General features: G+C 46.1%; 2 protein-coding genes across 2 annotated transcripts in view; both read right to left on the bottom strand.

Annotated features, from left to right (window-relative positions):
- Positions 1 to 12,225, bottom strand: part of DLK2 (delta like non-canonical Notch ligand 2) — a 442,344-nt gene that overhangs the window by 271,769 nt on the left and 158,350 nt on the right. The window lies entirely within an intron of this gene.
- The window catches only part of ZNF318 (zinc finger protein 318), a 40,674-nt gene that overhangs the window by 19,986 nt on the left and 8,463 nt on the right, over positions 1 to 12,225 (bottom strand). Inside the window, exons 3-4 of the mRNA XM_056126330.1 lie at positions 3,480 to 4,116; positions 183 to 1,628 (exon numbers count right to left, since the gene is read on the bottom strand). Coding sequence (XP_055982305.1) covers positions 183 to 1,628; positions 3,480 to 4,116 — 2,083 coding nt within the window. The remainder of the gene's footprint in view (positions 1 to 182; positions 1,629 to 3,479; positions 4,117 to 12,225) is intronic.

The raw sequence follows: 12,225 nt of genomic DNA, 5'->3' as shown, positions 1-12,225 counted from the left end.
GGTCCCCGAGCACCATCAGGAGTAATTCCTAAGTGTATGAGCCAGGAGTAACCCCTCTGCATGGCCGGGTGTGACCCAAAAAAGCAAAAAAGTAAGTAAGTAAATAAATAAATAAAAGAGACTGGGGGGAAAAAAAGATAAAGATAAAAGCCGTGAAAAAGGACCGAATGCCCAAAGCTAACCTTCTGTTTCTGCGAAGCGCGGTTCTTCTCGTCAGAGATCTTCTCTGGGTTGTACCTCATGAGAGATGGGATAGCCACCTGGGCAACAGGAATTGGGCCTAGCAGTGATGTCTCCTGCTTGGGTTTGTCAGGAGTCACAGTGGGGATCACACGAAGATTGGGTCGACTACGAGTTGTCTGTTTGCTAACTGGCATCACCCTGTGTGGGTCAGTTAGAGAGTGGTTTGACTGTTGCGAGGTGGGGTACAGGGACCACCTTGAGGCTGCATATGCCATGTAGTGCCTGTAGGCATCGAAGGAGGCAGGGGCAACGGCAGGTCCCTGGTAGTTCGGAGGCAACCGAGTGGGAGCAAACTGAGAAGCCCTTGGCATGTGAAACTGCGACAGAGAAGCAGGGTGTGTAAGTCTAACGGGAGCGGATAACGCTGACGGCAACAAACACCTAACCGAAGAAGCAGAAGACTGAAATCCACTGCCAACCACCTCTGGTCCTGCAAGATGACCTGCTGCACAGTCAGACTTCAGAAACGGAGCAGCATTTTTTGTGAGCAGGTAAGGATCCACAGGGGAGACGGGATGTGGACAGGACACTTCCCGGGGGTGGGCATTACTACTGTGTTCTTCCCTATTCTCCAGTCTGTGAGGATCCGCAGCACGCCGATCGGCTGAAAAACGGCGGTCAGCGGAAGAACAGCGATCTGCTGCTGGAAAGTGCCGGTCACCAGAGGAGCGACGGTCCGCCGGAGCACGTGCTGGCTTCTTGCCGTGAAGTCGCTCCTGGGTGCGCACAGCCAGCTTACTGATCTCCGCCACCCCGATGTCCAAGCCTATGGTCTTGAGCAAGTCATGGATCTTGGCATATTCTGGGTTGATCTCTTCTACCGATTCTCGCTTAACAGGCGGCGCTGAGGAGGAGGGCACACAGCTTGCCGCCTTCTGCCTCAGAACTTCGCTCTCAGAGCCTCCAAGGGGCTTGGGTGGCGACTCTGGCTTTAAGTCCTCTTCTTCATCCCCATAGAGAAATTTCTCCTCGTCTTCAATGTCAGGGAAGCTACGTCGTCTTTTTTCCTGGGAGCTGGTGGAATCTGCCAACAGACTCAGAATGCGAGAGAAGCCGCTGCCATCCTGACTGGCTCTCTCGTGAGGAAGCAAGAAGTCAGGGTGCTGCTCGGGTCCTTCAGCCTTCGCATCCAATTTCTCTTTCGGGCCCAGGAAATCCCCAAATTTCTCGCTGACAGGACTGTTATCTTTGGGTAGCCCAGGGAGGGGACCCCACTGAAAGAGGTTGCTCTGAGGGTCCTTCAGGCCAGCGTCTACCACAGTGCCCTGGTTAGTTTCAGTATCTGAGGCAAAAGAAGCAATAGCGCCACTTAGTGGAAGAGATGGACGTGCAGTGTAGAGAGAGAGATCCTGGCTGCAACTGGTACTGCAGGGAAAGTTCTCAAGCTGCAAAGAGATACAAATGATTTAACCACTGTGTAGTCCCAGAAAACCACTGAGATAAATGCTTGAGTTCTTTATTCTATTATAATAAGTATTAGTAATAATAAGTATAATAGGTATTAATGAAAGGGATGTGATGTATTCTCAGTCTGGTTCAAGACTTAGGCTTGGGCTAGAGAGATAGTACGGCACTACCTCCAGCCACAACCCTGGTTCAGTCCCCAGCGTTGCATATGGTCCCCTGAGAACTGATAGCAGTGAACCCTGAACAAATAATCAGGAGTAAGACCTGAGCACTGCAGGGTGTACCTCAAAAATTATTAGAAATTATTAAAAATATATAACAAAAAGATGTAGGTCTCCATCTTATAACATGTTCTATTATGCAAAGGGAAACGTGAAGTAAAAGCAGATTTGAGGGGCTGGAGCAATAGCACAGCGGGTAGGGCGTTTGCCTCGCACGCGGCTGACCCGGGTTCGATTCCCAGCATCCCATATGGTTCCCCAAGCACTGCCAGGAGTAATTCCTGAGTGCAGAGCCAGGAGTAACACCTGAGCAGCATCGCTGGGGGTGACCCAAAAAACAAAAAAACAAACAAACAAAAAAAAAGCAGATTTGATCAAATCTTAACCTTTGCCCATTTGTGTTAGTCCTTACACAGGAAAAAGAATTCAAAGGCCCCAAAGGAAAAATAAAGTAGAGATGCTTTAGCTGGACAGGAAATACTGAAACACCAATAAGTGCCCCCTGGCTCCCCTTTCTTCAAATGTCCTATAGACAATATTAAAAACTCAGGCCAGAGTGATAGTACAGTGGGGAGGACATTTGCTTAGGACTTGGCTGACTGGGGTTCAGTCCCCGGCATCCCATATGGTCCCCTGAGCACTGCCAGGAGTAATTCCTGAGTACAGAGCTAGGAGTAACCTCTGAGCATCGCTGGGTATGAACCAAAAAGCAAATAAATAAATTAATGAATAAATAAGAACCAAAGCTCTTGTCTGATCATTATCTTCTCAGTAGGGTATAAAAAAAAAAAAGAAAAAGAAATCAAGACTCAGAATGCCTAAACTTTATACAGGAAACTGGTGACAGAGAGGGGTCCAAAGTCAAAACTATGGGGGCCAGAACAATGGCACAGCAGGTATGGCATTTGCCTTGCACACAACCAACTCCAGTTCAATCCATGTCCTAGCGTTCCATATGGTCCCCGGAGCACCACTAGGAGTAATTCCTGAGTGCACAGCCAGGAGTAACCCCTCAGCACTGCCAGGTGTGACCCAAAAAGCAAAAAAAAAAACACCCAAATAAACAAAAATTGAAACCATGAGACTTCTGGTTTAGTGCATTTTGTAAGAAGAGGTGAAAAATTGAATTCATGTTTTACCCTTCTAAGTTTCATCTCCAAGTAACCCATAGTCTAAGCCCTACAAGGCTATTTGGTTTAGAGAAAAACTTACAACAGAAACTTTACAAAATCTGTCATTGTCCTCCCGTTGTTCATCGATTTTCTTGAGCGGGCCCAGTAACGTCTCCATTGTGAGACTTGTTGTTACTGTGTTTGGCATATCGAATACGTCACGGGTAGCTTGCCAGGCTTTGCCGTGCGGGCGAGACTTTTCAAAATATCATTTAGAAATGGCAAGTATATGGACAATAGAAATCTCTACTGAAATGTTAGGAAGTCTATGGATTGTTCCAGAGAATCCTGAAAGGAAGGTACAGCTCACAGATAGAACAATGTTGGTTCAATTATTACAAGGAGACCATTAGGAACACAACACATAGAACAGTAGGCAGGCTTTAAGATACTATAGGAACTAGTAAGAGATCCTGAAGAAATACAAGAAAGAGACCTGCATGGAAGGCTCTGTATCCACCTCAATTCGCTTCTTAAGGATGGACTTCTTGGGCATCACAGATAGCTCCTCAGGCCGATGTAAAGAATATCCTGACTCCAATGATGGTGGGACACCTGTCAATCCAGGAATGGGACAGCTAGAGCCACCATCATCAACTCCCACCAGATCCTGACTTAAGTTCCTACTTCGTTCTTCTTCCTCTCGTTTTCGCCGTGCAAGGTCCAGTTCTCGAAACTCAGGGTCTAGAAACCTAGGACTAGGGCTTCGCCGACGATGTCTATAGTTTCGTGTTCCTGATGAAAAACTTGAGTGATCATCTCCCATGCTGTGTATCTTCTCTGTGTCATCGTAACGGGGCCGTTTGGACTCTCGGCTCCTTTCCTCAGCTCTTGTGGAGTAGCAACTTTTCAGTTTGTCTCTACCCCGTTCTGTTCCATGCAACAGCTCGTCACTACTGTTGATATGGGGACTATAATCAGAACGATGCAAGTAAGTGTCTCGTTTGCGGTAGTCCTCATCCAGGTGTCCCAAGAAGGGACTGAGAGGCCCCTCTTCCCTGGAAATGTACCGGTCAAGACCTCGAGAGCACTGGGATCTCCTCGTGAAGACAGAATCCTTACTCAGTTCATCCCTGAGGAAAGAGATTAAGCATCACTAAATACAATGGATCTTAAACAAAGCCAAGACCACACAGAGCTAAGGAAAGCTAACAGGCTGACATTTGGCAAGGGGCTAATGAAAGCTTTATGGTGAAGAACAGTAATCATGAAGTCCAAGAACAAATTCAGAAGTGAAACATTTCATTTCCCTTTGCCCAGGGCCACAAGCAGCTTCAGCCACTGTGCAAAGGGAATTATTACCAAACTATCTAGAAAGACCTCCTAGGTGACCAGAAAAATAGTTCAAAGGGCTAAGTGCATGCCAAGTACCTCTAGCACCACAGGGTTCCTTAATCAGTGCTGGGAGCCACCCCTCCCAGCAGCAAGCTTGCAGTCATCTCTGAGCACTGCCAGGTGTGTCCAGCAAAAAAAAAAGGGGGGGGGGGGATGGCACAAAAAGGTAATACAAGGGTTAAGGCACTTGCCTTACATGTAGCTGATACCTGTTCAAATCCCCAGTACCACATATGGTCCTCCAGTCCTGTCAGAAGTGATCCCTAAACACTGCCAGCGAGGGCCCCACAACCACTAAGGCTAAAAAAATCTTTGACCTGACTCTGGGGATGCAGAGTATCATGGTAGGGTTCAGATAAATGTGAACACACCTCTAAAAGACTACAAAAGTCCCAGGTTACACAACTGCACACTAACTAAATTCTAGCTCTTTGCTATTCAAGAACAATTTGTCAAGTATGATCTGAATCAGTACCATCAATATTAATCAGAAACTTCTTAAGCACGTGGATCTGCAGGACCTACCTATGTCTATTAATCTGAACTGCCATTCACCAAGATCTCTAGGTACTATCACTTTAAACTGGAGAAATATCAGACAAAAATCAATGCTTTTCAAGTTGTGTTCCAGAGATTCTAAAGAAAAGCGTGGCTGGGAAAGCAGGGTAGACTTTCCCACTCATTGAAACAGCCCCCTTCCAACTCAGAGGAAAAAAAGGAAGCCCTGATTGTATCTGCAATATAATGTAGTGCATAATACTTTATTCACAAACGAAGGGCTTCGCTGTTTAGGAAAAACATTTTAACTATCTATCTAAGCAACACGATTTTCCTGTTATGTTTCAGAAGGATCCCCAAACATTAGTCTTGCTAGCTCACATGTCTGGAGTTAAGTGAGCTAGCAGGGCCAGAGTGATAGCACAGCAGGTAGGGCGTTTGCCTTGTACGCGGCCAGCCGGGTTCGAGTCTTCCATTCCTCTCGGAGAGCCTGGTAAGCTACCGAGAGTATCCCGCCCACACAGCAGAGCCTGGCACGCTGCCCGTGGCGAATTCAATATGCCAAAAACAGTAACAAGTCTCACAATGGAGATGTTACTGGTGCCCGCTTGAGCAAACCGACGAACAACGGGAGGACAGGACAGTGCAGCTCACATAGCAAAGACCACTCCAATTTTCCAGCCCATTTTGTGACCCTCTTCCCTGACTTGCCCATGTATCTGTAAGCACTGTGCTAATTAGGATCCAGGAAAGAGTACATGACTGAACTACTATATACTCTTATTTCACTGAAATAAAAAGGTTTCATTCTTTGTGGCATAAATAAATACATAATTGAATATCTGGCCTTCACTCAGGAGGGTTCCATATAATAATCCTGAACTTTTTACCATGAAGCATCTATTACCCAAAAGAAAGTTTATAATTGAAATCACAGGAACAATGATATCTAGGGTCCGGAGCAGCAGCACAGCAGGTAGGTGCTTGCCTTGCACATGGCTGACCAGGACTCTCTATACCGCGCATCTCATATTGTCCCCCAAGCACGGCCAGAAGTGATTCCTAAGTGCAGAGCCAGGAATAACCCCCCAAAATCACTGGGTGTGACCCAAAAAGCCAAACAATAACCAAAAAAAAAAAGGAAATAATGATACCTAGCACTGTTTGCAAACAAGTTTTAAGTAATATGAATAAAAAATTTACCAGAGTGATTTACTAGTTGGAGCATGGTGTATTCTAAATTTCAGATTGAGCATATATTTTTTTAGCTTTCTAGAAATGTCTTTCTTATTTTAAGCTGTTCTTCATTTTTGTGAATAAGTTAGATATCAGTAAATTGTCATTTCCATTACCCAGCCCTGTGTCAACATTTAATAAAATACTTGTCTTGATGCAGGCAACCCAGGTTTGATCCTTTGTACTGCACATAGTACCCCACACACAGCCAGGAGTGAGTCCTGAGCACAGAGCACCCCCCACTGCTCCCCTGCCCTAGATAAAAAGAATGAATGTCATCTCTCCCTCTGCAAACGGCACGGAATCCAGGTTCTTGCCTCTCCCACAAAAATCTGGGAATTTCTGAGGTCTCATTAGGGTATTAAGCATGAAAAAAATAAAATGAACTATGGGTCAACTCTAAAATCAAACATAAAAAGTAAAATATTTTACTCCTGCAGTATTTTGTCCACGAATAGTCACTCTATTGTTAAATCACCATTGACCATACAAAGAAGCTTTGATCCTGTTTATGTAGGGGAAAAAACCCTTCAGGTTCCACAGCAGTCACAAGGTCTTCCATGCTCCCATGCTCAGCTCCCCACTGGAACGAATACATGTCATCACCACATGACACACCCAGCAGTAAACTATTCAGCACTAAATTATCAAGAAGGAAGAAAACATGGGATGATTCTTTGAATTCTGAAGTGAGACCAGAATTCTCTCAAAATCAGTAAAAGGAGACCCCGCTCCCCCACCCCCCCAAAAAACCCCAATGATAGCGCTTTAAAATGATTATCATGTACTCAAAAGAAGAAATCAGCTCACATCTTCCTTCCCGAGGTCACCCAGAGGGTAAGGGAGAACTGGCTATTGTATAAGTCAGGTTTAGAAATATCCCACTCCTGGGTCTGGAGCAATAGCACAGCAGGGAGGGCGTTTGCCTTGCATGCGGCCAACCCTGGTTCAATCTCCAGCATCCCATATGGTCCCCTGAGCACCGCGAGGAGTAATTCCTGAGTGCAGAGCCAGGAGTAACCCCTGTGCATCACTGGGTGTGACCCCAAAAGCAAAAAAAACAAAAACAAAAACAAAAACAAAAGATCCCACTCCTATAGACACAAATATTATCAGACTCCTTTTTCTCTCTCTGAAAGCCATGGTCAAGTCCAACTCTTGAAAAATTAAGTCTTCTATTTAAAAAATTTGGGGGGCAGAAAAGATACCACAGCGAAGAATATGCTTGCCTTGAATGTGGCGGACCCAGGCATTCCATATGGAACCCCAGCATTCCATATGGCATTCCATACAATCCTTGGCATTTCATATGGTCCTATGAGGAGTGATCCCTGAGCACAGGTCCTATCAGGTGTGATCCAAAACCAAAAACAAACAAATAAAAAAACAGATTCTGGGAGGTGGAGAGATAGTATAGTGAGGCCCTTGTCTATATGCAACCAATCCTGGTTCAGTCCCTGACATCAAATATGGTCCCTTCAAGAAATGCCAAGAATGATCCCTGAGCACAGAGTAGGAATAGTCCCTGAGCATGGCCAGATGAACCCTCATGCCCCCCTAAAAACCCTGATTTTTAGATATAGGTAAAATATATATGGCAAGGTGGGCACTCACTGTTAGTCTTTATTTTTTAGTTTACAAATTCCAATAAATAAGTGAAAAAACACGCGAGAGAGCTAGAGTAATAGTACAGTAGGTAGGGCATTTGCCTTGCACGCAGCCAACCTGGGTTGGATCCTGGGCATCTCATATGGTTCCCCGAGTACCACCATGATTAATTCCTGAGTGGAGAGCCAGGAATAACCCCTGAGCATTGCTGGATGTGACCCAAAAGCAAAACCAAAACAAAACAAAAAAACGTGAGGCTGCCAGGAAAATAGTATAGAGGGTAAGATACTTGTCCTGCAACACAGCCAAGTGGGTTCAATCAACACAACACCGCATACAGTTTAAGGAACACTGCTGCGTATATTACCAATTACCCCTCCCTCCTGCCCTCTCAATGTGAGGGGCAGGGAGAGCTCAAAGGGCTAGAACATGGACAGGCCTTCCATGCACAGTGGCCCTGGTTCAATCCCCTGCACAGCAGAGCCGCCTCCTGAGAGATAAAGTAGGGTACAGACTCCAGCACTGCTAGGGAGACCCCCACCCACCAAACCCCACCAAATATGAATGCATCCATTTAAGTAAGAGTCTACTCTGGGGGGCTGGGGAGACAGCACAGCGGGTAGGGCGTTTGCCTTGCACGCAGCCGACCCAGGTTCAATTCCCAGCATCCCATAGGGTCCCCTGAGTACCAACAGGAGTAACTCCTGAGTGCAGAGCCAGGAGGAACCCCTGGGCATCGCTGGGTGTGACCCCCCCCAAAAAAAAACAGACAGTCTACTCTGGGGTTGGAGTTAGTATACCGGGGAGGGCACTTGCCTTGCACATGGTGGACTTGGGTTTGAACCCCAGCATCACATATGTTCACTCAAGCACTGCCAAGGAGTGATCCCTGAATACATATCCAGGAGTATGCCTTGAGCATCTCTGGGTATGCCCACCCCGCAAAAGTGTCTACTCTAAGTGTTCATAGCAACATTACTTGAGAATAGCAGTGCTTAATAACATTTATATAACATAAAAGGCAGAAACAACATAAATGTTACCATCCACAATGATAAAATAGAATGAGGGCTGGAGCAATAGCATAGCAGGAAGGGAGTTTGTTTTGCACATGGCCAGCCTGGGTTTGATTCCTGGCACCATATATGGTCCCCCAAGCACCACGAGTTATTCCTGAGCGCAGAGCCAGAAGTGACCCCTGAGCATCCCTGGGTGTGGACCAAAAACAAGCAAAAATTAGGGCTGGAGCAATAACACAGCAGGGAAGGCGTTTGCCTTGCATGTGGCCAACCTGGGTTCGATTCCCAGCATCCCATATGGTCCCCTGAGTACTGCCAGGACTAATTCCTGCAGAGCCAGGAGTAACCCCTGCGCATGGCCATGCATCACCAGGTGTGACCCCCCCACCAAAAAAAAAGCAAAAACAAAATTAGAATGAATTATTATTGGCAATAAAAAAAAAGAGGTCCAGAGAGAAAACAGAGGGGTTAAGGCGCATGCCTAGTATGCAGGTGACTCTGTTTTAAATCCGTACCACAACTTATTGTCCCCCGAGCACTGCCAGGGATCACCCCTGAGCAGAGGCAGGAATAGTCCCTGAGCACCATTAGGTATGGCTACAAAACCCAAAAAATAAACATTTTTCAAAAAGGAGTAGCACCGTCCTCACGTTGTTCATCTATTTGCGCGAGTGGGCACCAGTAACGTCTCCACTGTAAGACTTGTTACAGTTTTTGGCATATCGAATATACCATGGGGAGCTTGTCAGGCTCTGCTGTGCGGGCGGGCTACTCTCAGTAGCTTGCTGGGCTCTCCGAGAGGGATGGAAGAATCGAACCCAGGTCAGCTGCTTGCAAAGCAAACACCCTACCAGATGTGCTATCGTTCCAGCCAAAAAAAACTGAAGAGAGAGTTCAAACCTTCTGATCGAGCCCAGCCCATCGGCGGTGTGAGGTCGGTCATGGCCCCTAGCGCACCAGGCCCAGACCTTCCCAGAGTCGGGTTGCTTGGGAATGAAGCCCAAAGCAGGTGGTAAACGCCATCTAAGGCTAAATACCGGCACGAGACCAATAACAAGTACCGTAAGGGAAAGTTGAAAAGAACTTTGAAAAAGGAGTAAAATCATGTTATGTTCTCTGTTATATTCTAAGGTGAGCTGGAGCCATCGAACAGCAGGTAGGGCATTTGCCTTGCATGCGGCCGACCTGGCCGACCCAAGTTCGATTCCTCCGCCCTTCTCGGAGAGCCCAGCAAGCTACCGAGAGTATCTCGCCCGCACGGCAGAGCCTGGCAAGCTCCCCGTGACGTATTCGATATGCCAAACACAGTAACAAGTCTCACAATGTTACTGGGCTCGCTCGAGCAAATCGATGAACAATGGGAGGACAGTGCTACAGTGCTATATCTAAGATATGAATGACGAATCTTAAACAGTTTACAAAGTGAATGAAACAAGTCACAAAGGACTAAAAAAAGTATGATTGTACTTGCATAAAATACACAGAATAAGTAAATTTATATAGAAACAAATAATCACCAATACCCAAAAAGAACAATAGACAACACTAACAGCTAATGGGATGTATAGTTTCAATTCATTTAGGTAATAAAAATACTCTAAAGCTGATCATTGTGTTGAATGCAAAACACATGATAGCACGCTTCTAACCTATTTACTTTGTTATCATTATTATTATTATGGTGTTTGGGTCACATGTGGGGGTGCTCAGGGGCTAATTGCAGCCTGATGCTTGACGGTTCTCTGGAGGCTCTAGGGGACCACAGAGTGTCAAGGAACCAAGCTGAGGCTCTTACAAGTACAGTCACTGAGCCATCGCTCCAGACCACAAGCCAAATATTTCAAAGGGTGAGATTTGTTCAGCATATAAGCTCATTTTAGGAACAGAGCCAGGAGGAAGCCTCGAGCACCACTAGGTATGGCCCCACTCCCTGTCCCTCCAAATGAGGATAACAGTCCACGGGGATGGTTCAGAAGGCTAGAGCATGGTTTGCATGGGAGAGGCCTGAGTTCCATCCCATGGTCCTCTGTGTACTTCTGGGAACAACCTCTGAGCACCGAGCGCACAGGGAAATGCCAAGACAAAACCAAACAACCCAAAACAACCCCAAAACCCTATAAAGAAAGGAAAAATAGAACCAGGGATAGGGCTCAGTGGTAGAGCCCCCTGTCTTAAAAGTCTGGGGAAAAAGAAAACAATGCCTGCCAAGAGTCAAACCTCACATTCTTTTTATCTGCTAATTTTCCAAAATCCTCCCCAAATACTATTTATAGAATTGTCTTTTCCCTAAAGTAAATCAGACGGAAACAAATCCTATTCCTTCAAACTATGCCAAGACAAGGAATTAGAGGTGAAGAACTCTATGAATGGAAGGTATAAAGCACAAAGCACTTTGAGAGAGAAAATCAAATCCAAGTACTGAGAAGCTTTTACAAGGCAGTAGGTGTCTCCTCACAAACAGTCCGTGCTCCCTTTGGAGAGGAAGTTGCACTCCTATACACAGAGCCGACAAAATGAGCCGACAAGCTGACTATCACCCAACTCTGAAATAAAATGCAACCGATTCATTAGGGGAAAGAAGAAATACCAAGGTTTCGTGGATAAACAAACATCTACACCCAAAGGATGCATGAAAGGGCCTTTCCTTCGGTGGAAGAGTCGGCACTGGCAGAGGATATGCTGAGGGGATGGAGAGAGTGCTGTGGACAGGGCACTTGCCTTGCACAGATCAATCCCCCAGCATCTCATTTGGTCCCCCAACACTGCCAGATGCAATTCCTGGGAAACTCAGGAGTAAAGCGAAGATGACCCCTGAGCATTGCCAGGTGTGGCCCAAAACAAAACAAACAAAAAAGAGAAAAGAAAAATAAGCTGAAAATGTGAAGGGTCCACTGGCCTGGTTTTAGTTCAGAGTTGTTTCTTTTTGTTTGTTCTGGATCCATTCCCAGTGATGCTCAGGAGACCGTCAAAGATCAAACCCCAGCTCCTGCACACAAGAGATGCACTACAGACCTCTGAGCTATCACTCTGACTCTGGTGCACAGTTTCTATCCATATAAAGCTTACTGAGCAAGACTGTGGCAGCGAAAGTCTGAAACACAACCATGTAGTTAGTTCCTCTTAGAACCGTAATCTCACTCTAAAACACGTTTTTTTCCCTGTCTCTCTTTCTGTAACATTATTCTGGAAAGATTATGTCCCAAACTCTCTGAAGAAACTCTTTATTTTAAAAAAGCTAAGGGAGGGGGGCTGGAGCAATAGTACAGTGGGTAGCGCATTTGCCTTGCACATGGCCGACCCGGGTTCGATTCCCAGCGTCCCATATGGTCCCCCGAGCACCACCAGGAGTCATTCCTGACTGCAAAGCCAGGAGGAACCCCTGTGCATCACCGGGTGTGACCCAAAACACAAAAAGAAAAAAAAAAGCAGCTAAGGGAACATTTGGAGGGTGGGGGGACACAGAAAGGAGGTGGGTGCACCTGGAGA

This window comes from Sorex fumeus, unplaced genomic scaffold (assembly GCF_029834395.1).
Source record: "Sorex fumeus unplaced genomic scaffold, SorFum_2.1 ptg000061l, whole genome shotgun sequence".
In the NCBI taxonomy this organism is placed as follows: Eukaryota; Metazoa; Chordata; class Mammalia; order Eulipotyphla; family Soricidae; genus Sorex; species Sorex fumeus.
Note: the sequence above shows the minus strand (reverse complement) of the source record. Positions and strands in the feature narration are given on the sequence as shown.